The sequence below is a fragment of the Vulpes vulpes genome, chromosome 2 (genome assembly GCF_048418805.1).
Source record: "Vulpes vulpes isolate BD-2025 chromosome 2, VulVul3, whole genome shotgun sequence".
Classification (NCBI taxonomy): Eukaryota; Metazoa; Chordata; class Mammalia; order Carnivora; family Canidae; genus Vulpes; species Vulpes vulpes.
The window spans coordinates 98,535,820-98,562,718 of NC_132781.1; the positions used below are offsets into that span (position 1 = coordinate 98,535,820).

The 26,899-nt window shown below is 37.1% G+C and overlaps 1 protein-coding gene across 1 annotated transcript in view; it reads right to left on the reverse strand.

The window, feature by feature from the left end:
* The window catches only part of DNAJC1 (DnaJ heat shock protein family (Hsp40) member C1), a 201,526-nt gene that overhangs the window by 1,503 nt on the left and 173,124 nt on the right, over nt 1–26,899 (reverse strand). The window contains exons 9-11 of the mRNA XM_026013602.2: nt 26,121–26,240; nt 3,244–3,292; nt 1,200–1,660 (exon numbers count right to left, since the gene is read on the reverse strand). Coding sequence (XP_025869387.1) covers nt 1,200–1,660; nt 3,244–3,292; nt 26,121–26,240 — 630 coding nt within the window. The remainder of the gene's footprint in view (nt 1–1,199; nt 1,661–3,243; nt 3,293–26,120; nt 26,241–26,899) is intronic.

The window sequence follows — 26,899 nt, forward strand, 5'->3', positions numbered from 1 at the left end:
AGAAATTCAAGGAAAATAATTACTTCTGGCAAACCAGTTGGAGAGGCTGGGAGACTGTGTTTCTCAAATAGATCAACTGCTAATGGTTTATTTTTCTCCCCAGGAATTCTCAACTTCATCATTTTCAAGTAGGTGATAGATAACTAGACCTGTACACACGGGGACATTCATGGCCACGAGCTAGATTTTCCAACATAGAATTTCAATTAAAAAAAAAAAAAAGAATGTAAATGAACATCAATGTGCCCAGAGGCTACCGAGTGATCCAGGCACAGAAGGCAGAGGAGACTCGGATTTCTCTGTGTTCCTGGTGCCTCAGACTAAGAGGCGAGCGACAAGGAAAAAAACTCAGGAGAAAGAAAGGCCCAAATGGGAAGGCTCACACGGGGAGCTCCCAACCCCGAAATGGCAGACGGTAGGCAGAGACTGGGGTGAAGGGCTGGCTCTCCCGGGGGCGCCTCATCTGCCCGCCCGAGTGTGTGAGAATGGTCTGCAGGTGTATTGAAGCAGACCCTAAGAGCTTAAACAGGGAAAAGAGCTAAGTATAAACATCAAGGCTCCTGGGTGGGTTGAGTCCTAAATGTCGACCTTACCTGGGCCCCAACCCCACCTCCAGAATCTCAAGTCAGCCTGGGGGTGACTGCAAAGGCCTGAGTGCTGTGCACTGCAGGCCCGTGACCGTCAGGACACCGTCATCCACCACACATACACTCTCGGTGAAGGCTCATTAAGGAGCGAGAGGGAAACCTCCTGTGACCCTGGTTCCAGAGAGCTTCTCCCCGTGAGGGAGGGCCTGCCACAGCCGCTCCCCTGCCCGTGTGGAGGAGGGTGCGGCCAAGTCTACCCGTGCTGCTGCTTTCAGACTGCCAGACTGGGGCGAATGCTCTAGAAAGTTGGCAGACTTGTTGGGGGTGAAAGTTATATTCTCTACCTGGAATCTTCTCTGAGAAAAACCAACTGGTCTGTAGAATTACCTGAGAATCCTGACCTCATTTAAACACAATTATCAATCCAGGGCCCAGATTCACCGTAATGTCGGGAGAACTACACTGGAAGACCACTGGTAAATGAGAATCATGTGGACAGCTGTAGGGGGAAGGGTAGGCGTCAGGTGAAGAATTAGGGGGAGCTGGCGGCAGCCACTTCAGTGGTGTTCTAAAACCAGCGCAGAGGCCTCTTTCTTTCCCCGCCTCACCCACCTTACTCTTAGACGGGACACATTTGGCTATTTTGTCCCAGCGGTCAGAGGATCCCTTCGGGTACTGCTGTAATGCTAATTCCAGAAGTTTCTGTTGACTCTGAGTCCACGGCTCCTCAGCAGCACGTGTTCTGTCCTTCTTCTGGCTCTCCTCATCGCTGGACTCCTTTTGTTCTGATATATCAAAGTCCTTCTGCCTCTTTCCTCTGAACTTCTCTTCTGGTTCCACCTTTGCTGCTGCCTCAGGCGGCCTCGTTGGCCTTCGCCTCCGCAGCCGGCTTTCTGGAACCACTGCCTCCTGCTCGCCCTCCTCGTCCTCCTCCTGCTCATCCTCCTCGTCCTCCTCCCTGGCCTGTTTGGCATCTTCTCGCTGCGTGATGATGTCATCTGGCAAGGCCGTGGGGGCCTTGGTGGGCCGGGAGTTCTGAGCTGTAGACTTGAGTTCAGAGAGTCTGATCATTCCTGCGAGGAAGGACACATCACACAGTTGGGAAGGGTAGGGGCAGGTCAGGTGACAAGAAGAACAGCACTGCCCCCAACACCACAGATAGTGGTGAGGCATTCTGCATAGAGTGTTTTACTTAATTTTCACAGTAGTCTAGAAAGATAGGTGTTGTTATATCCTAATTCTACACAGGACACAAATCAGACCCAGAAAGCAGCAAAGGCGGGATTGGAACCCAGTCCTGCCTGATTCCAAATTTCTGTCCTTTCTGGCACTTTGAGGGACAGTGGAGTGATGTACAGAGTCAGGTTGTGACCAAAGAATGCAAAGAGCTCTTTGAGAAGCAACAACCTGCTGCTTTTTAGGTAGGGAAGAATGTTCTTTACCATCTGGAATTGTTAATTCCATTAGCAAAGCTAAATTGAATTTGTCAAACCTTGTGCTATCTCACCATCTGCAGGTGAGCCACCGACACCAGGGGGCCTGCTCTGGGCTCCAAGCCGCTTCTGGTGCCACTGTGCCACCATGCTGGACAGTACCGGGCAAAGACTGTCTTCCGGCCACATGTACCGTCTCAGAGATAGCCCTGAATGTTCAACCACACATCTCTCATTCTGTTCACACTTTTCACCCCCTCCACCAATGCTCTAGTATCTGTGTAATAGTCTACGCCACACCGCCTTTTCAAGAACACATTTTTGGAATGTCTTGGACGCAGGCTTCTTTCACATCGCCTCTCACTGCCCATTTCGGCCTCTGTGCCGACAAATAACTGTAGTAGTGGAAAAGGAATCTGGGAATACCCTCCTTCCTGAGGCCTGCAGAGCCCAACGTGAAGCCTTATTGGGGATGACTTTTCAAGATCTCTGGGTTTGCTCACCTGCATTGTCTCTTTGGGACCTGTATTTAAGTCAAGTTGGGAGGTTTTAGGAAGTATTTTCTTCCTGGTTCCGAGCAAACATATGGAGAATATAGCAAAATTCCAGGTACTCTGGAGGAAACCTACTTTGAGAGACGTAGATTCTTGGGAAAGCTGCTTGTCTATTTTGAAAGACTGCCCTGTGTGCATGGTGATGACAGTGTGGGCAGTGTAGGGGAACTGCAATGCATTTGTGTGGTGTGCAGAATGGCTTTCCCCTGTGTGCCCCATCCACCCAATATTAGCAAAGAACAAGGTTTTTTTTTTAAGATTTTTATTTATTTATTTATTCAGAGAGAGAGAGGCAGAGACACAGGCAGAGGGAGAAGCAGGCTCCATGCAGGGAGCCCGACGTGGGACTCGATCCTGGGTCTCCAGGATCACACCCTGGGCTGCAGGCGGCGCTAAACCGCTGCGCCACCGGGGCTGCCCAAACAAGGTTTTTTATAGTTTTTAAAAACTTATTAAATCCATCTTAGCACCCATGGATGGGGGTTGGGGGGGCACGACTGGATTGTTATGTTGGTGCCTGTGATTTGCGACTCCTTTTAAGGAAATGACCAGTAGAGTTCATTGGCCAAAACTACTATACCTTTGTATTTAAAAGTTATTATTAAGAGGTATTTATTTTGAGGAAATCACTTTAGATTAGTGGGATGAAGTGGGTGCTTGAAAACTCACCTGAGGAGCAGGTAACTGAATCCTTCAGTTGCTTGGCTTTGGTTGTCACCTGTTCCAAAGTATAAAAGCAAAGAAAATCTTACTTTCCACCTATCTCTTGTAGGTGACCTATTTCATATAAAGTTCATGTGAATGAATCAGGTTTATGGAATCTGAGGACTGGAGGGACCCTCAGTTATCCAACCACTCATTTATTTAACCAACGGGGAAATTGAAGCCCAGGAAGATTAAATGGCTTGCTCCAAAAGAGCCTCCTGTTTGGCAGCAGTCAGAACAAGAACTTGATCACCTGACAGCTTCTAGTTCAATGCCAGTTGTATTATTTCTAGGCTGCTTTTAAAAATATACTATATAAACAGGTCATGTTTTTTATTTTTTTTATTTTTACTTTTTAAAATTTATTTATTTATGATAGTCACACAGAGAGAGAGAGAGAGGCAGAGACACAGGCAGAGGGAGAAGCAGGCTCCATGCACCGGGAGCCCGATGTGGGATTCGATCCCGGGCCTCCAGGATCGCGCCCTGGGCCAAAGGCAGGCGCCAAACCGCTGCGCCACCCAGGGATCCCAGGTCATGTTTTTTAGTTAGGATTTGCTGAAAGAATATCTTTCTTCATCAGAGAATGCTAAACCAGTGAGTATTATAAACAGCAGAGAAATTTATTCTTAACTAATGTTAGAACATAAATGTCTGTCTTTTCTTTGCATTCAAGAAACCGTAAGAACACAGAAGATTGACACTAGAGGAAGAATCTCTTGGTAGAGTAGGGCAGTGAGACCCATGACCCATTTACATATATGAGTGTGGATCCACAGAAATAGTTTTGTTTGGTGGTAATTATTTCTTTTTTCTCTATACAAATGGTATCACATCATCTGTTTCATTTCATACCTTGCTTTTTTCATTTAATGATGTCTTAAAGATCTACATATAGATTTCCCTTTTTAAAATTGAGATAAAATTTACATACAGATTTTGTACAGATTTTAAATGTGCAATTCAGAGTTTTTTTTTTTTTTTTTTTAACTTATGATGGTCACAGAGTAAAGGAGAGAGAGAGAGAGAGGCAGAGACATAGGCAGAGGGAGAAGCAGGCTCCATGCACCGGGAGCCTGATGTGGGATTCAATCCCGTGTCTCCAGGATTGCGCCCTGGGCCAAAGGCAGGCGCTAAACCACTGCGCTACCCAGGGATCCCGCAATTCAGAGTTTTAACCAAAAAAAAAAAGGGACCTATGTAACCAATCTAATTCTAATCAAATTATAAAACATTCCTATTATTCCAGAAAGTTCTCTTGTGTCCCTAAGTTAGTCTCTACTCTGCTACTGACAACCACTGTTCTGACTTTTTTTTTTTTTACTGTTCTGACTTCTATTACACATATTTTAAAACACAGGGTCAAAATTAATTCAAAAAAAATGTAAAAACGGTTAATTGCTCAATGAATTTATCAATCAAGCCATCCTTTCCCCACTTATTTGAAATGTTGACTTTATGAAATGTTCCACTGTATACAAGAACTATTTTTCTATACTTTGTATTCTATCCCATTAATGCATGCATATTCTTGAACCAATGTTTCACTGCTTTAATGAAATTTGAAAGTAAAACCTCAGAAAGCATGATTGTTAAGAACTCAGGTGGACTTATCTTGGGCCCACCTCTTATTAGCTGGGTAATCTAAGCAGTTTCCAATCCTTTCTCTGTACCATGCATTACCCTCTGTAATATGTGGATAATACTAATAATACCATTTGCCTACTGGTTCTAAATTTGAAATAAGCTCTTAGACTGATACTGAGTGGATATTAAAGGCTCAGTTAATACTACCTATTATAATTGACATGGATCATTTGTTCCTCATTCATACAAAGGACAGAATTAGAGAAAATATTTAAAGCTGCTTAGGAATACTCTTCAGTTTTATTTCCTACCTTCCTCTCTTTTTCCAGATGACTTTGTTTCTTATTTAATGTAAGAAAAAAGGAAGTTCTCCAACATGAGCCTCCTTGCATTCCAACTTTCCCAACTCAGAATTCTGATTGGATTGTTATATATCCTTCCTAGCTTTTATCCCAACTCAAAGAAAGAAATTATCTTCCTTCCTCTTGAATTTTCACAGAACTATGCTACACCTATGAATTTCCTTTGCTTTCATCTTCAGCTTTTCCCCTTCTATCAGCTATGTCTCCTAATTCTTCACATTGAGCTTAATTAAGTGGCCTCCACTCTAAAAGATGATCTTCCCTTATGTTGTTTCTTCTACTCCACTTGGCTTTGTCTTTCTCCAAATATTCCTTCACTGCCTACTACCCCCACCCCCAAATATAATGCTCCCCAACACTCTGTCCTTGCCATTCATCTGTCCTTTACATTTTCTCCTTTGGTATCTCAAACTACTGTTCAATAATACTTTAAAAAAGGAATGACTAACTTGTATCTCTGGCCCTGAAATCTTGGAATGTCAGTGTCACAAAAATTGACCATAGAGCAACAATGGATCATCAGATTGAAAAGGATTTCATCTTTATAACAATATAGATGCTTTGTCCTGAGCATTGCTCTAAGATACCTGTCTGTACACATATTCACCACAGCAGCCATATTAAGTAGGATGCAATTATTATCCTCATTTTACAGAATCTGAGGCCCAAGGGGCATAAATCACATGTCCAAGATTAAAAGGCTAATGAGTAGCTGAACCAAGGCAAGTTGGGTTCTAAAATCTTTGCTCTCAATCACTTTAGCAAACTGCCTTTGGAATCCAAATCTTTTATTTTATAGATGAAAAAATGGACTATGTTCTCTTTCTGCTATGCTATGTGGCTTCCCTTTGTCACTAAAACTCCTATTTAGAGGTCTCCTAGTTCCTCAAGCCAAACTCATCAACTTCTCTGCTTTTGCTTCCTTTCCTTGGTAGTGCTATCATCACAGTCACCTAGGCTCACAACCTAATAGTCAGGTTTTGGACTTTCCTCTCGCTCCCCAGCTAGCTGCCACATGCTTCACAATGCCAACCCCATCTGTTCCCTTCCCTCACAGATCAGCACCTCCTGTGTTAGTTCTTCATTCTCACTTGATTGAGCCAGTAGAACAGTCTTCGAATGGACTCCTACTTACTTACTATTAATTTTTATAGAACAACACCTGTAAGGCAGAGTTCTGATCAGATTCCTTTCATGGCTCATCACTGATTGTGTAATGTTAAATTCTTAAAAAAAAAAAAAAAAAGGATTAAAAAAAAGATTTTACTTATTTATTCATGAGACACACACACACACACACACAGAGAGAGAGAGAGAGAGAGAGAGAGAGGCAGAGAGAGAAGCAGGCTCCATGCAGGGAGCCCAATTGGGACTTGATCCCAGGTTTCCAGGATCATGCCCTGGGCCGAAGGCAGCACTAAACTGCTGAGCCACCCAGGCTGCCCCCACCCCTCAAAGGATTTTATTCATTTCAGAGAGAGAGAGAGAGAGCATGGGAAGGGTGGGGAGAGGCAGAGGGAAAGGGAGAAGCAGACTCCTTGTTGAGCAGGGAGCCCCTGGGGCTTGATTCCAGGACACTGAGATCATGACCTGGGCTGAAGGCAGATGCTTAACTGACTGAGCCACCCAAACATCCCTTAATTCTTAACCTGACATGCAAGAGATCCACAATTTCATCTATTCTCTTTCTTGTAGGTAGCTTTCCTTTGAGCAGAACTGAATAATTAATGCTCCCCCAGATAGAAATTCCCTACCCTATACTTTTGCTCATTGTTAACACTGCCTGAAATGATTTTCCTTTCTTCATCAAACCTCTTCTTAAATATCTGTCTAGAGCCAAACCATCCTTCAAAGTACCGTCAGGTGTGACTTTCTTCTTGAAGACTTCCCTAATGTTCACTACCAGGTGACCAATTCTGGTGACAATCTCTCTTCTTTCTCAATTTCTTTGTGTTTTTTAGAATTTAGTTTTTAAATATTATCATGCAATAAAATTATCTTTTCCCTTTTGTCATATAGTTCTATGAATTTTCAACTACCATCACATAGAGGATGTGAGATATTTATTTTTTTCTTGCACCTTGTTTTCTTATTTAACAAAATATTTTGGAGAGTTAAATTATTTAGAGAATTAAAAAATAGCTTAACTGAAATATAATTCACTTTCCCAACAATTCACCCACTTAAAATCAACAATTCAATGGTTTTTACTATATCGATACATACAACCATCATCATGGCCAACTTTAGAACATTTTCATCACTTCAGAAAGAAAACTTACACTCTTTAGCTATCACCCTCCCCATCTCACTCAATCCCTCACTGATCAATAAACAATCAGAAATCTACCTTTTGTCTCTAGATTTTCCTGTTCTGGACTTCCATATGAATGGAATCATACAATATATGGATTTTTGTGGCTGACCTCTTTCCCTTAGTAATATTTTCCAGGTTTATCCAAGTTGTATATATCAGTACTTCATTCCTTTTTGCTGAATAATATTCCACTATATGAATATACCACATTTTGTTTATCCATTCATTAGTTGATAATCATTTGCATTGTTTCAATCTTTTGGCTATTACGGATAATACTTCTATAAACATTTGTGTATAAGTTTTTGTTTGGGCAAAATGTTTTCATTTATCTTGGGTATACACCTAGGAGTGAAACTGCAGAGACATATGGTAACTCTATGTTTAACTTTTTGAGGAACTGCCATACTGTTTTCCAATATGGCTGCACCATCTTATATTTACACTAGCAATGCATGAGGCTTCTGATTTTTCTAGATCTTGGCAAACATTTGTTATGGAAAAAAGTTTGTTATCAAACTTTTTGATTCTAGCCATTTTGGTGGGTGTGAAGTAGGATCTTGTGGTTTTGATTTGCATTTCCCTAAAGACTGAGGATATTGAACATTTTTCCATGTGTTTTATTGGCATTTGTGTAACTTCTTTGGAGAAATGTCTATTCAGATCCTTTCTCCTTTTTTTATTTGGTGATTTATTATTGAGTTGTAAGAGCTCTTTATATATTCTGGATATAAGCCTTTTATCAGATAAACGATTTACAAATATTTTCCCCCTTCTGTGGGTTGTCTTTTCACTTTCTTAATGGTATCCTCTGAAACATGGAAGTTTTTAAATCCGATGAAGTTCAATTGATCTATTTATAGTTTTAGCTCTTACAGTTAGGGGAATATTGCCATCTTAATGATTAAGACTTCTAATCCATGAACAGGGGATATTTTTCCATTTATTTTGATCTTCAATTTCTTCCAACACTGTTTTGTAGTTTTCACAGTTAAAAGTTTGTACTTTTTTTTTTTTAAAGTTTGTACTTTTGTTAAACTAATTCTTAAGTATTTTATCCTTTTTGATGCTATTATGAATGAAATTCTTTTCTGAATTTAATTTTCAGATTGTTCACTGTAGATTTATAAAAGTAAAACTAATTTTTTTTTAAAGATTTCATTTATTCATTCATGAGAGAGACACACAGAGAGAGAGGGGGGGTGTGCAGAGACACAGGCAGAAGGAGAAGCAGGCTCTGTGCAGGGAGCCCGACGTGGGACTCGATCCCAGGTCTCCAGGATTACGCCCTGGGCCGAAGGCATATGCTCAACCTCTGAGCCACCCAGGCGTCCCAAACTGATTTTTGTATACCGATATGTATCCTCCAATCTTACTGAACTCATTAGTTTCAACAGCTTTTTAAATGAATTCCTTCAGATTACATATATATATATATATATATATATATATATATATATGCAGATAGAGACTGTTTACTTCATTCTTTTCAATCTTATTTTTCTTGCCTTTCTTGCCAATTTCCTTGACTAGAACTTCTAGTACAATGTTAAAAACATTGAATTATCTCATCAGGAAAACATCCCCTTTTATCCTAGTAAGCATGATGTTAACTGTGGTTTTTAGTAGATGCTCTTTATTAGGTCAAGGCACTTCCCTTTTATTCCTAGTTTGTTGACTATTTTTATCATGCAAGGGTGCTGGATCTTGTCATATGGTTCTATTGAGATGATCTTGTGATGCTTATTTTTTATTATTGATACAATGTATTTACTGTAATTGATTTTCATATGTTGAATCAGCTTTGCATTCTTGGGCTAAATCCAGTTGATCAGGGTATAGTATTATTTTTATAAGTTGCCAGATACAGTTTGCTATATTTTGTTGTATTCCTACTCATAAAAAATATTAGTCTGTAGTTTTCTTGTCATTTTCTGGTTTGGTATAAGGACAATACTGGCTTCAAAAAATGAGTTGGGAAGTAGTCACTCTCTTCTATTTTTTGGAAGATTTTGTGAAGTACCGGTACTTTTCTTTAAAGGTTTGGTAGAATTCAGTGGTGAAGCCATCTAGATTTGTGCTTTTCTTTGTAGGTAGATTCTTTTATTACTCTTTTATTTCTTGGCATATACTTGTTCCTGGCAGAGTATTCTTTTACAGCCCTTTTTATTTCTATAAGGTTCTATAAGGTTAGTAGTAATGTCCTTTTTTTTTCATTTCTGATTATAGCAATTTGAGTCATTTTTCTCCCTTGGGAAAAGACTGGTCAATCTAGCTAAATGTGAATTTTATTGATGTTTACAAAGCATCAGATTTTGAATCCATTGACTTTACTGACTTTCTCGTCTCTATTTCATTAATTTCTGCTCTATTTGTTCATTTTCTCTCCTTGTTTTTACCACCACCCCCCCACCTTGCTTTAAGGTAGAGGTCATATTACTGACTTACGATCTTTCTTCTTTTTTTAAAGTAGGCTCCATGCCTACATGAATGAAGCTCAATGTAGGCCTTGAATTCCATGACTCTCAGATTAAGACCTGAGCTAAGTAGTTATTTGCTTAACCATCTGAGCCACTCAGGTGCCCCTCTTTCTTTCTTTTTTTTTTTTTTAGAGGGAAGGGAGAGAATCTTAACCAAACTCCATGGCCACTGCAGAGGCAACCTGGGGCTCTAGTTCATGACCCTGAGATCATGACCTGAGCTGGAATCAGGAGTTGGACACTTAACTGACTGAGCTACCCAGGGGCCCCCCACCTTCTTCTTTCTTAATAAAGGCATTTAAAGCTATAAATTTCCCTTTAGGAACTGCATTAGCTGCATTCCTTAAATTTTGGTGTGTTATGTCTTCATTTTCATTCATGTTTAAGAATTTTGATTCCCCTTGTAATTTCTTGACTCATTTAGTAGTCTGCTGTTTAATTTTAACATATTTGTTGATTTTCCCAGTGTTTTTCCCTGTTAACTTATTTTTTAAATATTTAATTAATTAATTTATTCATGAGAGACACAGAAATAGAGAGAGAGAGAGAGAGGCGCAGAGACACAGGCAGAGGGAGAAGCAGGCTCCCTTCAGGGAGCCTGACATGGGACTCGATCCCGGGACTCCAGGATCATGCCCTAGGCCAAAGGCAGACGCTAAACTGCTCAGCCACCCAGGTGTCCCCCCTGTTAACTTATTTCTAATTTCATTCCTTTGGCATGAGAGAACATACTTTGTATTATTTCCATCCTTTTAATATTATTGAAGTTTGTTTGGCCTGGCATATGGCCTATCCTAGAATATGTCTCATTCGTACTTAAGAAGAACATATATTCTCTTGAGAGATAAAATGTTGAACAGATATTGTATTTATTCAAGTCTTCCTTTTGATCTTCTGTCTAGTTCTACACAGTATTGAAAGTGGGGGTATTGATGCTTCCAACCATTATTATTGAATACTTTTCCTTCCTTCCTTTCTTTCAGACTTTCATTATTTTTAATTTCTCCACCCAACATGGGACTCAAACTCGCGACCCTGAGATCAAGTGTTGTATGCTCTCCTGACCAAGCCAGCCAGACACCCCTCTTTTCATTTATATCAGGTTTTGCTTAATGTATTTTGGTGCTCAGTTGTTAGGTACATATGTTTACTACTGTTATATTTTTCTAGGTTGGCCTTTTAATGTTTAAAAAAATGTCCCTCTTTATCTCTGGTAACTTTTTGTTTTAAAGCATATTTTGTCTGATATTAGTAGAGCCACCATAGTTTTCTTATGGTTGCTGTTTGCATATTATCTTTTTCCATCCTTTCATTTTATTTCTCTTTGAATCTAAAGTGTGTCTCAGGATGCCTACTCCTACTTCTCCCTCTGCATATGTCTCTGCCTCTCTCTCTTTCTGTGTATCTCTCATGAATAAATATATCTTAAAAAAAAAAAAGCATGTCTCATGTAGATTGTATACAGATGGATCATGATCTTTCTTTGGGTTGTTTAATCCATTCACATTTAATGTTATTATTGATATAGCTGGATTTATGTCTGTCATTTTACCTTTTTCTTTTTCTTTTTTTTAAATATTTATATATTCATGAGAGAGAGAGAGAAAGAGAAAGGGGCAGAGACACAGGCAGAGGGAGAAGCAAGCTCCATGCAGGGAGCCTGACGTGGGACTCGATCCAGGGTCTCCAGGATCACGCCCTGGGCTGCAGGTAGTGCTGAACTGCTGCGCCACTGGGGCTGCCCAACTCCCATTATTCCTTTCTTTTGTGTAAGTGAATATATTCTAGTGTAGCATTTTAATTTCTTTAATGATTTTTTTTACTATATTCTTGCATTTTTAAAAGATATTCTAGGATTTACCATATACATCTTAACTTATGAAAATCAGCCTCAGATCTACAATAGCTTAATTCCAGTGATAAAAATAAACATTTCTTCTACATAGCTCTATTCCTTTTCTCCCTCAAACTGTGGTATAATCATTATATATACGGTATCCATGTTAAAAAATCCAACAATACATTGTCACAATTATTACACTATCATCTGTAGTAGTTTACTCAGCAACTTTGCTCTCATTTACCTCCTCTGTGCTCTTACTGGCAAATACATATATTATTTTTCTATATGTAATAGGGCAAAGCATTACATATCTATTATACAATTGCTTTTTAAATTACTTAGGAGGAGCAAAATATGCATTTCTGATTATCTTTTTTATAATTACCTAATTATTTTTACTGGTGCTTTTCATTTTTTATGTGGATTTGAATTACCTTGTTGGATCATTTGCTTTCAGACTGAATTATTTCCGTTTTTATCTTGAAAAGTTTTTGTTTGGCTCTCATTTTTGAAAAATAGTTTTGTTAGATATAGGATTCTTGGTTGGCAGGTTTTTCTCTGCCAACTCTGAATATGTTATTCCCCGCATTTTGGCCTCTATTGCTTCTGCTGAGAAGTCAGCTGTTAATCTTACTGGGGAGGTTCCCTTGTAAGTGAGGAGTCATTTTTCTCTTACTGCTTTCAAGATTTCCTCCTTATTTTTGGCTTTCAGCATTTTAATTATATGTGCCTTTTGTGGTATCTGAGGTTTTCCAACTCAAATTCACTAAGCTTCCTGATATATAGGCTAGTGTTTTTCAAAAAGTTTGAAGTTTTTACCCATGTATTCTTTGGATACTTTTTCTTTCTGTCCTTCCAGTACTCCCATTATGCATATGTTGGTGTGTTTAATGGTATCTCATATTTCTCAGAAGATGTTTATTTTTTTAAATTTATTTTTTATTTATTTTTCAAAGATGTTTATTTTTATTTTTCTCCTCGTTTTCAGCTTGAATATCTACATGGACCTATTTTCAAGTTTGCTAATTCTTTTCCCTGTCAGTTCAGATTTACTGTGGAACCTCTCTAGTGAATTTTTAAAAATTTAAATTATTGTACAACTCTAGAATTACCACTTGTGTCTATTTCAAAATAATCTCTTTATTGATATTCTCTGTATCATGTAACACTCATCATACCTTCATTTCTTTATTCATGCTTTCCTTTAGTTCTGTAAACATATTTGTATTGACTAAATTCTTTTTGTTAAATCTAAATCTGTCATTCTCATAGGCAGTTTCTGTTGCCTTCTTTTTTTCTAGTGGTAGGTCATGGTTTCTTAGTTCTTTACAGGGCTCATTATTTATTTATTTTTTTGGGGGGGTAATCTCTACACCCTATGTGGGGCTCAAACTCAATACCTAAGATCAAGAGTCACATGTGCTTTCAACTGAGCCAGCCAGGTGCCCTCAGGGCTCATTATTTGTGTTGTAAACTGAACATTTAGATAATGTATGGCAGCACTTCTGGTTACTGGTTTTCCCTTCCTGTACCCCACACCCCATCACACTTATCGTTATTTGCATGTTTGTTCAGTGGATGGCTCAATTATTTTAGTGAAGTCTAAGCCCCTCTGTCTCCTAAAATGTTAAGTTCTCTGATGTTGCTCCTCAGGGAGGTGCAGGTATGCATGGGCTCGGTAATTTTGGATGATAGTGGTATTTGCAGGACTCTCTTTCTCTCTTTACCTGACCACACAGAGTGTTAAACACCACTAATTGCTGACAGATGCTCTACTGTTTACAAAATGCCCTGGGGCATAAATTGGTCTACAAACAAGTCAAATCAAATTGTGGCTCCTTTGAAGGAAAGTTTCTGAGGTCAGGGTTTGATATTTGTTTTGACTTCAGGAGGGCTCCTCCCAGAGAAGGTTTTGGTGAATTCGTTTGAGAATACCTGGTTTACTTCTTGTACTGATAGAGAAGTCTGAATACAATGTATATAAAAATCTGGTCTATCATACAAAACAAATAGCTGCTATAATCTGAGTCCTTCAGATTCTCAGCGTCAAACAGTGTAACTAAGGGGATGTCACCATAGTCCTCTCTGAACCATATTTTCGTCTCACTTAAGAGGCAACTTAGAACCTATTAGAAAAAAGCAAAGCACAACTGGCTAATTTTCCAATTCTATGTGGTAAAGCAATTCTTTTAATATTTAGCCTCTTTGTCAATTTCATATTTCCTAGTGTCATAAAATGGTTGTATCACAATGAGAGCTCCAAATGATCCTTTTTTCCTTGAGAATTTCTTTTCATTTCCTTTTTTGTCTCAGGAGAAAGGATGTATATAGCAATAATCACAAAATATTTGTTTTGGGGGGAAGTTTGCAACCTCAGCATATTATTTATGATTCTAAGTAGATAAAGATATTTCTAAACAAGTGGTGGTCTAATATAAAGCTTAATGGCCAGGGTGTCCTTGAGTATGATAGTATGTCACTCTAGGAAATGAAAATCACCTTTCAGTGAGTATGGTCATCACCAAATCCAATTTTTTCCTATGGATCTAGAAGAATTCCATTACATGGGTGTCAATTTACTGTTTTGTTTTTTAGGTATAGTTGACAAAATTTTAATACAACTGTAAAATATTTAAAGTGCACAACATGGGATCCCTGGGTGGCGCAGTGGTTTGGCGCCTGCCTTTGGCCCAGGGCGTGATCCTGGAGACCCGGGATCGAATCCCACGTCGGGTTCCCGGTGCATGGAGCCTGCTTCTCCCTCTGCCTGTGTCTCTGCCTCTCTCCCTCTCTCTCTGTGTGACTATCATAAATAAAGAAAAATTAAAAAAAAAAAATAAAGTGCACAACATAATTTTATATTTATACATACTGTGAAAGAATTTCCCCTATTGAGTTACTTAACATATGTATCACTTCATACATTCATTTTGATAAGAACATTTAAGTTCTATTCTCTTAGCAAATTTCAATTATATACCACAGTGTTATTAACTATAGTCATCATGTTATACTTTAGATTCTCAGACCTTATTCAGTTTATAACTCAAAGTTTATATCCTTTTATCAACCTCTTCCTATTTTCCCCCAGCCCTGGCAACTACTTTTCTATGATTTGTTTCTATGAGTTTGACTTTTTCTAAAGTTTTTTTTTTTTTTAAATTAGTTTCAGAGGTAGGCTTTAGTGATTCATCAGTTGCATATAACACCTGGTATTCATTACATGAAGTGCCCTCTTTAATGCCCATCGTTTAATTATCCCTTCCCCCACCTCCCCTCCAGCAACCCTTTTTAATTCCTAGAGATCAGCATCTTTTATGGTTTGCCTCTCTCTCAGTTCTCATTTTATTTTTCCTTCCCTTACCAATTTTCATCTGTTTTGTTTCTTAAATTCCACGTGAGTGAAATCATATGGTATTTTTCTCTGACTTATTTCACTTAGCATAATACCCTCTAGTTCCAACCACGTTGTTGCAAATGGCAAGATTTCATTATTTAATGACAGTAATATTCCATTGTGTGTGTATATATGTATATACATGTGTGTATATCTGTGTGTATACACACACACACACCACATCTTCAATATCCATTCATCTTTCGATGGACATCTGGGTTCTTTCCATATTTTGGCTATTGTGGACATTGCTGCTATAAACACTAGAGTGCATGTGCCCCTTCCAATCACTATGTTTGTATGCTTTGGATAAATACCTAGTAGTGTAATTGGTGGTAGAGCAGTAGAGCATCTGTCCTATGGCAGCTCTATTTTTAACTTTTTTTAGGAACTTCCATACTGTTTTTCAGGATGGCTGCACCAATTTGCATTGCCACGAACAATATAAGAGAGTTCCCTTTCCCTGCATCCTGAGTTTGACATTTTCTCGCTGAATGATATTTCAGTGTGTGTGTGTCTTTATATATATATTTAGATATATAGATATGAATTCACATTTTCATGATCTATTCATCTGATAGTTTACATTCCCACCAACACTGTACAGACATTCACTTTTCTGCACATCACCACCAGCATTATTTTTGGTCTTTCTGATAATAGCCATCCTACCAGGTGTGATATCTCATTGTGGTTTGATTTGTATTTCCTTGATGATTAGCATATTGAGCACCTCTTCATACACTTGTTAGCCATTTATATATCTCCTTTGGAAAAATGTCTAATTCTTTTGCTCAATTTTTAGTTATTTGTGGGGTCTTTGCTACTGTATTATAGGAGTTCCTTATATATTTAAATATTAACTCATTATTGGATATGTGGTTCGCAGATATTTTTTCCTATTCCACAGTTTCCTTTTTATGTTGTTGATGGTTTCCTTGCTATGCAGAAGCTTTGTAGTTTGATGTAGTCCTTTCTGTTTGCTTTTGCTGCCTTCTGGTGTTAAACCCAAAAAATCATCACTAAGATTGATTGTCAAAGGGCTTATCCCCTTTATTTTCTTCTAGGAGTTTTATAGTTCCAGATTAATGATTTATCAGATATAAGGTTTGAGAGACACACACAGAGAGAGAGGCAGAAACACAGGCAGAGGGAGAAGCAGGTTCAACTCAGGGAGGCTGATGTGGGACTCGATCCCGGGTCTCTAGGATCACATCCCAGACTGCAGGTGACACTAAACCACTGCGCCACCGGGGTTGCCCATATCAGATATAAGGTTTCCAAATATTTTCTCCCACTCCATAGGTTACCTTTTCATTCTGTTGACTGTTTTCTTTGCTGTGCAGAACCTTTAGGTTTGATTGGGTCCCACTTGTTTATTTTTGTTTTTATTGCCCGTGCTTTTGGTGTCATATCAATGAAATCATTTCAAGACCAATGTCAAGATGCTTTCTCCTATTTTCTTTTAGGAGTTTTGGTTTCAGGTCTTATGTTTAACTGTTTAATCCAGTTTTTTTTTTGTTGTTGTTGTTGTTTAATCCAGTCTGAGCTGAGTTTTTGCATAGTGTAAGAGTCCAATTTCATTCTTCTGCATGTGGATATCCAGTTTTCCCAACATCATTGCTGAAAAGCCTATCCTTTCCTTATTGTGTATAGTTTGCACCCTTATTTGAAGATCAGTTGACCGTATTTGTGTGTATTTACTTCGGGGCTTTCTATTCTGTTCCATTGTCTACTTGTCTTCTTTATGCTAGTGCCATACTGTTTTGATTACTGTAGCTTTATAATATATTTTGAAGTGAGGAAGTGTGACACATCCAGCTTTGTTCTTTCTCAAGATTGTTTTGCTATTTGGTGTCCTTTGTAGTTCCATACAAATTTTAGGATTTATTTTCCTATTTCTGTAAATCAATAAAGCTTTTATAATAAAAAAAATGAAGAATGAGGTAGGCTTAGATACACTGACATGGAAAAATATTAAAGATAGTATATTCTGTTTCCTTAGATTTTTATAAGTAGTTAAAAAAATCAATATATGTTCATAGCTTAAAGAAAAAGCAGTATACCAGAGCTTATTATGAAAAGCAACATACCCTACATCCAGAGGCAGTAATTTCTGTTCACAGTTCTTCTGATAGTTACAGTTTCCAGTTTCCAGTGTACATATAATTAAATAATCTGCTTTTGGTATATTATATCTTGAGTTCAACCTTTTTTTCCCACCTCCCCCAATAACCCTTGGTCCATATACCATCATCTTTTGCAAGAACAACTGAAATAGCACCTTATTTGGCCTGCCTTCCTGCTTGCATACTTTTGCCACTACAGTGTCTTCTCCAAAAAGCAATCAGAAATGACTCCTTTAAAACTTGCTCTCCTTGTGCTCAAAATTTTCTAGTGCTTTAACCATCTCACTCAGGGTAAAATCCAAAATCTTTATTGTGGCCAGCAAGGTCCTATACAGTCTGGTTCTCCACTGCCTCTCGCTCTCATCTTCTGTAATCCCCTCCTACTTACCCTTTTCAGCTATATTGACCTCTATGCTAGACTCTGCAGACCCCTAGCATGATCTTACCTCAAAGATTTTGTAAGTGCTGTTTCCTCTACCTGGAACACTTCCTCAGACAGCCTTACTCCTTGCTTTGTGTCACTGCTCAAGTATTACCTGTTTGAGAGACTTTCCTCAGAACCCCATTTTAAAAAAAGACTTTGAGAGAGAGTGGCAGAGGGAAAGGGGGAAGCAGACACCCTGCTGAGCAGGGAGCCTGACTGATATGCAGCTAGATCCCAGGACTCTGGGATCATTACCTGAGCCAAAGGCAGACACTTAAAGCGGCTGGGCCACCCAGGTGCCCCTAGAACCCATTTTTAATTGCAGTTCCCTTCAGTCTCTAACTTCTTACTTTGCTTTGTTTTTCTTTACAGCTTGTCACTACCTACAATTTTGCTTTTACTCCATACACTCAGGCTCTTTCCACTATGTGCGTCTCCACCATCTTTAGGGCAACTGTCTTTACCTGCATGGTTGTAACTTGGATGCAGGCAAATTTGGTATTCCAGCTCAGTGGAAGGGAAAAGTGCATAAGAGTTCCTATGAACTCATATTATTTCAATTATGTTCCTCTGAAAAGAAATTAGTAACCTAACCAGAGCAGAGCTTTGAGGAACTTGGACGAATCGTTGCTGGGCAACTTGCCATAGTCTTCTACAATTTGTTGATTTTAAAAATTGAAAAACCATCTGTAAAATACATAAAATTGTTTAAAATATGAAAAGCCATTTTGTAAGATCTTACAAATTATGATCTGGTAAATATTACTCACTGTAGAGAAAAGTACTATGCTATGGACACACTTCTTGCGCCCTCAAAGGAGAATGTTTTCAATATCAAATTATTTTGCTCTATTATTCTACTTTCTAGTATACTTAAATTTGGACTATGCCTTTTTTGAATGGTTTTCTATTGTTTATAGAGTTTCTAGTTGCCTTTTTTTGTACATATAGATTTTTAGAAGTTTTCAGCCATATTATCTAATCTATAAAATCTCCCTTTCTGGGATGCCTGGGTGGCTCAGTGGTTGGGCATCTGCCTTCAGCTCAGGGTGTGATCCTGGGGTCCCGGGATTGAGTCCTGCATCCGGCTCCCTGCACGGAGCCTGCTTCTTCCCCTGCCTGTGTCTCTACCTTTCTCTTTGTGTCGCTCATTAATAAGTAAATTAAATCTTTAAAAAAGAAAAAAAAAAACCTTAAAAAAAAAAAAACCTTCCTTTCTTTAGGAATTGCTCTCACACAACCTCTCATTCTCTTACTTCAAGGTAGATATATTGTACTCTTGGCCTATTGTATCACTGGAGTCTTGGGATTTCTGTTCAATTGGACTGGATCCCATGTCTTTCTCTTTTTAAATTTTATTCAGTTTTGTTTGTTTTGCTAGAGTACAATCTCAGGGAACTTTATAAGAAAGAGGGTGCATCCCTGCCTCATGTATTTACCATCACACTTGGTTTGCTGTAGATTCAGAACCATTCAGGTCCTCACAGAACCTAGTGTTGCTAAGCAATCTGCTGTCACTCTGATTGGCCTTATTTGGATGTTTCTTCTTTCTAGAAGCTTTAAAGATCATCTGTGTAGTCAGTGTTCATAAAATTTTTCAGGATCTTTTCTATGTATCCCACTTGACTTTGGAAGGTTCTTATAAATTGGTCTCAGGCTTTTACAAGTTTTACAAAACTTCATTTGTATTATTTAGTGAATAATGTTCTTAGATTTGTTTTCTCTTTCTCTCTCTCACTAGAACTTTCAATCAGGTTTGGACTCTTGGACTGATTCCCTGTATTTATCTTTTCTATAGTATTGTAACTTTTTAAAAAATTCTGCTCCGTAGGACATTTTCCTGATAACTTTCAACCATTCTACTTCACTTATTTGGATACGTATTTTTGTTCTGATTCTTTTTTTTCACAGATCCTTTCCTTTTCCCCTCATTTTATAAATTCAGTACTGTATTGACTCTCTAAATACCATCCTTAGAATGCTGGTATAATAAACTAATTCTAGAAGGTTGGTATAACCCTATCTAAAGATATCCAATTAACAAAACATCAAAGATTCTATAATATAGACAATATATTTATATATAAATGCAAGAATCTTAAATTATCAACAAATCCAGCTGTTTATTAAGGAATAGTATTATATGACCAAGTGAAGTTTGTCTTGGAAATACAAAGGAGAGGCCCTGGGTAGCCCAGGTGGCTCAGCGGTTTAACACCTGCCTTCAGCCCAGGGCCTGATCCTGGAGACCTGGGATTGAGTCCCTGCATGGAGCCTGCTTCTCCCTCTGCCTATGTCTCTGCCTCTCTCTCTCTCTCTCTCTCTCTCTCTGTCTCTCATGAATAAATAAATAAAATCTTTAAAAAAGCAAAAACAAAAACAAAGGAGAGGACCTGATAATATATTTATCCTCATTAGGTCATATGAGAAAAATTATATGATCATGTTGATATATGTTTAAAAAAAATCATTGTTAAATTTTGTATCTATTCCTGAGCACAACAGTAATGAATTAGAATTGGAAAATCTGAAAAAAATTTCCCTAGCACAATAACATATCTCTCATATCAATGTCTAATATTAAAATTAATGGCCAAAAATCAGGTTTTATTATAATGTTGAGTAAAAAGTCTGCACTAATCACTATTACTGTAATATAATAACCTCTCTGGAAGAGCTAGGTAATACAATCAAATAAGAAAATAAGATAAAGGGGGCACCTGGCTGCCTTAGTCGATACAGCATGTGACTCTTAATCTCAGTGCTGTGAGTTTGAATCCATGCTGGGTGTAGAGATTACTAAAAATACATAAATAAAAAAGAACACAAGATATAAAGAAAATGGCAAAGTATTTGCAGGCAATAAGACTCTATCCTAAAATTCTAATGAATTAACACAAGCTTCTGATAGAAAATCAATATGTAAGGAAGCAAGTCACAAAAATCAGTGCTGTAACACTTTTCACTTATTTGACAGGCAATGATGAAAAGCAAAAAATAATATTCAGTGTTTTTGAATTATGACGAATGACCTCTCCTTACACTATCAATGGCATTGCATATTGTTATGACTTCTCTGGAGGCCAGTTTTAGAGCCATCAAAAGTTCTAGAAACAGGGATCCCTGGGTGGCGCTGCGGTTTAGCGCCTGCCTTTGGCCCAGGGCGCGATCCTGGAGACCCGGGATCGAATCCCACGTCGGGCTCCCGGTGCATGGAGCCTGCTTCTCCCTCTGCCTGTGTCTCTGCCTCTCTCTCTCTCTCTCTCTCTCTCTGTGTGTGTGTGACTATCATTAATAAATAAAATAAAATAAATTATTAAAAAAAAAAAAAAAAAAGTTCTAGAAACATCCATATTCTTGAACCAAGCAGTTCTTCTAGGAATACAAGCTAAGAACATAGAAATAAGTGGAAAGGTGGATGGAAAAAAAAAATTAGACAATCCAGTAAAATAGCAAAACAGGAAGCAATTTAAATGATAATCAGTAGGACACTCCTTAATTATATTAAGACACCAAAAATATTCTGTGTTTAGAAAAATGAAGTGGATTTCACTGTCATGAAGAGTAGCTCATGTTTCATAGTGAAGTGAAAAGGACAGGATACTGATTGATACTGTTAAGATTATATATATTCATGCCTAAGGACTAAAGTCTAGATGATATATGACAAAATGTTTATACAAGTAATTTTTTATTATGGCTGATAAGAAAAAATTTTTACTTGAATGTATTTTTAAAAGTTTATTTTTTTTCTATGAACATAGTTTTACCAAAAAGGTCTAATGATAAAAAGTGTCTAGACACTTTTAAAGTGTTTTTCATACACACAGCAATAAAACAGCATTAAGTAGGAATAGGAACATATTAGATGAGGTACCAAAATACCTGGTGTTGTCCCAACTTTACTGGTAGTTGTGTCACTTTGAACAAACATCTCAGTAGCAGTGTACTCAACTGTAAAATGGGGATAAATAATGCTGCCTATCTGTCTCACCTATGCTGTTGTGAAGATCAAGTAAAACAATGAATATTTACAGGTTTTGAAAAATATACTACAAAAATGAATGATGGAATAATATTATCACTTAAAACAGTTAAAAATGTTGGTTTGATCTGATTTTTGCAATGTTATTTTTATATAGGAAATATATAGTTTATCATCCTGCTGCATGTGTGATATTGCTCAATTGTGAGAGAAAAATGGTGACATGGAAGGCAGGTCTATAAACTTTTGCCTCAGAAGTGATATTATGGCAAAACTCTAACCAAATCAGTAGACAGATTAAACAATTATGCAATTTTCTCTGATGGACACCAAAAGATCCTAATATTACTGTCTTCTCTTCTTTAAACAAGCAGTCAAGTTGCCTGAAATTTTTAGCCCAATCATTCATATATATACTCAGGGTAAGAACCTAAAGCCTCCTATTCAAATACAAGTAAGTGTGTGTGTGTGTGTGTGTATGTATGAGAGAGAGAGAGAGAGAGAAAGAGAGACAGAGAGAGATTGAAATTTTGGTAACACATCTTTATCACCTATTAATATTAGTTTGAAAAATGGTTATTAGATTAGCCAGTGACTCATCTAACAAGAAGGATGAGATAAAAGACCTATTCCTTTCTAAAATTTAAATATCTTAAAAGGTCTTGAGATTGAGGAAGTGAGGAAGGAGAGGAAGAGAAGTGAGGGAGGAGAGAGGGAGAGTATGAGTCAGGCTCAGACCAAGAGAAGTGCTTTAGCAGGAAGCCTGGTCAAGAGGACAGCGAGACAGTCCTTGTCATCTTTACAACTCACATAGGTCTAGTCTAACTCTAAAAATAATAGCAGTAATATACTGGCCAAAATAATTACTATATATTTAATTCACTGATAAACCATAAAGTTTATCTTCTATTGAATAAAATCCCACTTACATATTTTTGAAACGACTACCATAACATATAAATTCCTCCAAGAGTATCTCCTCTCTAGCTGTAGCTACATAAAATACAATTGGGAATTTTATGATTTTCCCTCCTCTTTTTCACTTGCACATGAGGACGCTTATCTAACTACCCACCTCCACATCTCACTGTGGCACTAAGCTAATTATAAAAGTCTGTTTAAATCTATTCACCTGTCTTGTTTTGCTGCCTACCTGGGCCTTTTCCAAGCAGGCAGAAAATCTCCAATCAGTCTGTTATCACAACCAGAATGCAAGAGATTAGTGACCAGGAGAGAAGCAGCATCAGTTTACATCCTTTCAGGCAAGAGAGTATTACTTCAGAAGAAAGAAATCTGAGGCTCCCTGACCTTAATTGAGAAAACCTGCAGTTAATAATCACATTAAAGTTGGTTTTATATGCCAGTTTTTGTTTCCTTTGTTGTTTTTACAATTTGAGTGTCCTCTGTAGTTACCAAAATTATTTGCTGAAAGGCATATATTAACATTTAAAATACTTATTCTATAATAAAGTAGGTCTTATAGTTTTGATATATCTGAGTTAAAATATACTTTGAATTTTTTTACAATGGGAATCACATTGCTTATATTTATCCAGAGTAGAATTTAGCAACTTGTTGATTGTGGCAATTAATACACCGAAAACTCCTTTTTAAAATGAGTAATAAAATGGGTCCTTCATTGTAATGTGTCAACCCAAATAAAGGACATATAGATCCCACCAGGAGTATACTCTTATTGTTCCCCACAAAAGGTCAATTGTTTCTTGAAGGAAAGAGAACTAAACCTGAAGTTAGAAAGTTAGCAAAACAAAAAAACAAAAAACGGCTCAAGGAACAGATGTGCAGACCATGGAGAATTGGTACAGGTGATCAGGTCAGTAAGCAGAGGTTCTGATGACAGCAAGCTGAAATTATTTTTTTCACCATAATTAAATACTTAATGAAAACAAATCTAATTAATGCCCAAAGGTATAAATGATCTAAAGTGAGGTCAACTTTCACTTAACAGGAACTATATTAGCTGAACTCACTTTAGCTGCCTCAATGTAATTCACTGCGTGTTCACTAAAACAAGTTATCTGAGTCTTCAGACACCTGCTCTCTTTTAGAGAGTGATTTGTGTGTGTATGCGCCTCTGTCTGGGGTTACTGAAATGAAATGTAGAGTCTAGCTATGGAGACGATGCTCACAGAATGAAAACACAGTGTGCCTGCTGTATATAGAAAAAAAGTTACAGTAGCATTTTTTTTGGTGCCAAAAAAAAGTTTAGGGTTTCTAAATATTTATTTTCAAGGTACTTTTGTATTATGAAAATAGAATATTTGGAGGAAAAAAAATCTCAAGAAGTCATGTTTGCTATTTCCATGTAAAAGGAAAAAATACCTATTGCAGACACGGAGTCAGTTTCCCTTGGGTAAATCTAGAAGAAAAACAACTGAAACATACGGGATGAATTTGCAAAAGTTTGCAAAGATGTCTTTGCTTATACAAAGACAGAACTAAGACTACTATATAATGTATAGGTTTTCTAGATCTATGATATGAACTAGCCATTCTCAAGGCTCTGCTGGTTACATCATGTATATTCTTAGCATATAAACTTTCATCTCTCCTTTTAAAAATATAGGTAAAAATTTAACCAGTTAATGACAATTTAAAATATTGCTCTATTCAATTTTCTGTCTTTGACATTATTAACTATGAGGTCTCACAGAAATATTATTTAAAAAGTTAAAGGCAGTGCTGCTTTGAAAGGCGACACTAAATTAATGAACTATTCTTTCCCATTAAAACTAAAACTTTTAAGGCTCTTTTACACCAGCTTGATAACTTTCTAAAAATTATTTCAGTAATTTTTGTTAATCATATAGTAACAGTAGTTGTATAATTAGAGGGTCACAGTACTTAAAACATCAATAACCAAGGAATGTCTTTATTGTGGTCAGACATTTACTGATAAGGCATTATTAATTTATCTTTTATGAACAACCTAAAAACAAGGTGATAAAATGCACATCCCAGTAACATTCTTAGCAGAAGAAAAGGCATTCTTATGGTTCTTCTCCAGTCACTTAAGATAATGGGTCTTCCTCATAAAAAAGGAAAAGAAAAATTATAAGATACAAAAGCTATTTTTTCACATGATGAGACTTTAACTCTGAAGCCAAAATAATGCAAAACATCATATAAAAATTCAAATAATAGTCTTTTAAATGTGATTTTTAAAAGACCTATATGGTAGTAAAAACATTCATTACTATAATTTAAAATTCTCAAGGCAATTCCTATCCAAAAACAAAAAAAGAAAAAGAAAAAAATTGACAGCAATATTTTGTATGTTTGTTTATAAAATAAAAAATGGAAGTTTACTATGAAAAATTTATACCATTTAGGCAAAAACCTGGATTTTTTTTGGGGGGGGGCGCTGTGTTAATCATTTGGCAATGTTTTAAAATTGTTCATTATCAAAACGGGCTCAAGGGCATACTTAAAGAATTGGATATTTGAATCTTTCCTTTCAGTAACCTCTGAAATATTATAGGTTTATAGTATTTATTTAAATTAAATTCAGTAAATAACTGATTCATTTAGTAAAGAATATTTACTACCATTTTTGAAGTGGAGGCTCATATTGATTAAAATATATTTCTCTGGATTTTAAGTAAACATTTACTATTTAGCACATGTCAGATACTGTGGTAGGTGCTTTTATAAAGTTCTCTGCCCTAAATTTCCTGAATAAAGTGTCAAATCAAAAACTTTCCAGGTAAATATTTAGTCTTTTAAAAGTTGGATACAGCCAGTCACTCATATATATATATTCATTCACGCCCACATATATATTATATATTCGTTCATGTATATAATTTTTTTTGGTCAAACAACTGGTCAACATGGACGGTAGGGTACTATCTTTGAGATAAAAAGGCATACATAAGAATATTGCTGATTTAATTAATCCAAGCTACCTGATTAAGTACCTAGAGCAATCTGTACTTCAACGTTAGAGAGCTCCAGCTGACATATAACTTCTCTAATTCTGATCAGTCTGAGAACTATTTTTTCCACAGCTAAAGGGGTCACTTTAAACACAAAAACCAGCATTGTTTTCTGTGATTAGGTTACTGTAGCTTAAGTCTCTAAACACTAGAATTCCTCACACAGCTGTTAATTGTGGACCAGGGGACTAGCTGACATCTGCTTCTTGCTTATTTCGTTAATGGTTCACTTCCAGGTCCTAAAAGGATTGTAGCCTTTCTCCAAAGAGAATGTTGGATGCATCTATGTCTGTCTTCTACATAGTTGGCTTGTTCTGGTTTGTCACTCTCCATACAATGCAAATCTGAGTGAACTCACATCTGTCACCGATCGACCCAATTCGTGGGCAATCTTTTCCCATCGACCTGGGGTCCCTCCTGGGAACTTAACCATACTTCTTGTCAGCTGGCTGAGGTCCTCTTCTGTCCATTCAGGTGCCTGCAAAACATTATAGAAAAAGATAATTCAGAGAATATTCACTAAAACATTTAATAAGCTTGTGAAACAAACTATTGGCAATTTGCTTTCTAGCAAAAAATACTATGAGCATGAATCCAGTAGTTTAGATAAAGCTTTGATCTGCAAATTTAACTCTGAATGCAAAGCTCCAGCAAGCCTTTTAAATTTTCCTGTGTGTACCAAATAAGAAAGCAGAAATTTTGTGAAGCCAGACTTTTTAAGACATTAAAAAAAAAAAATTCAGTTTTGCATTAAAGTGAGGCACCACTCTCAAAGCCTATGAAATGCATTGTGTGCCACCATGCTCTCACAGATGTTTCCTATAAGGCTGTTATAAAAGGTCTTAAAGTTTTAAGAAAAATTATACTTTAAAGAAAACAAAACACCTTACAAGTAAAAATGAAAATGTGAACAAGTACATGTACTGATTTAGAATCAGAACTGAAACAAAGAGATGCTTTTTGTTCATTCTATGTAATATTTAATTCTAAAACTCATGTACTTTCAAAAAGTTTAACTTATCAAACGTTAGCATTTTATAAAACTTGGAACAGAAATAAAACTAGAAATGTTTACAGCCAAGACTTAAACCATCAAGTCCATGCAAAGAAACACTTCATTTTTGAGAAGGTAAATTG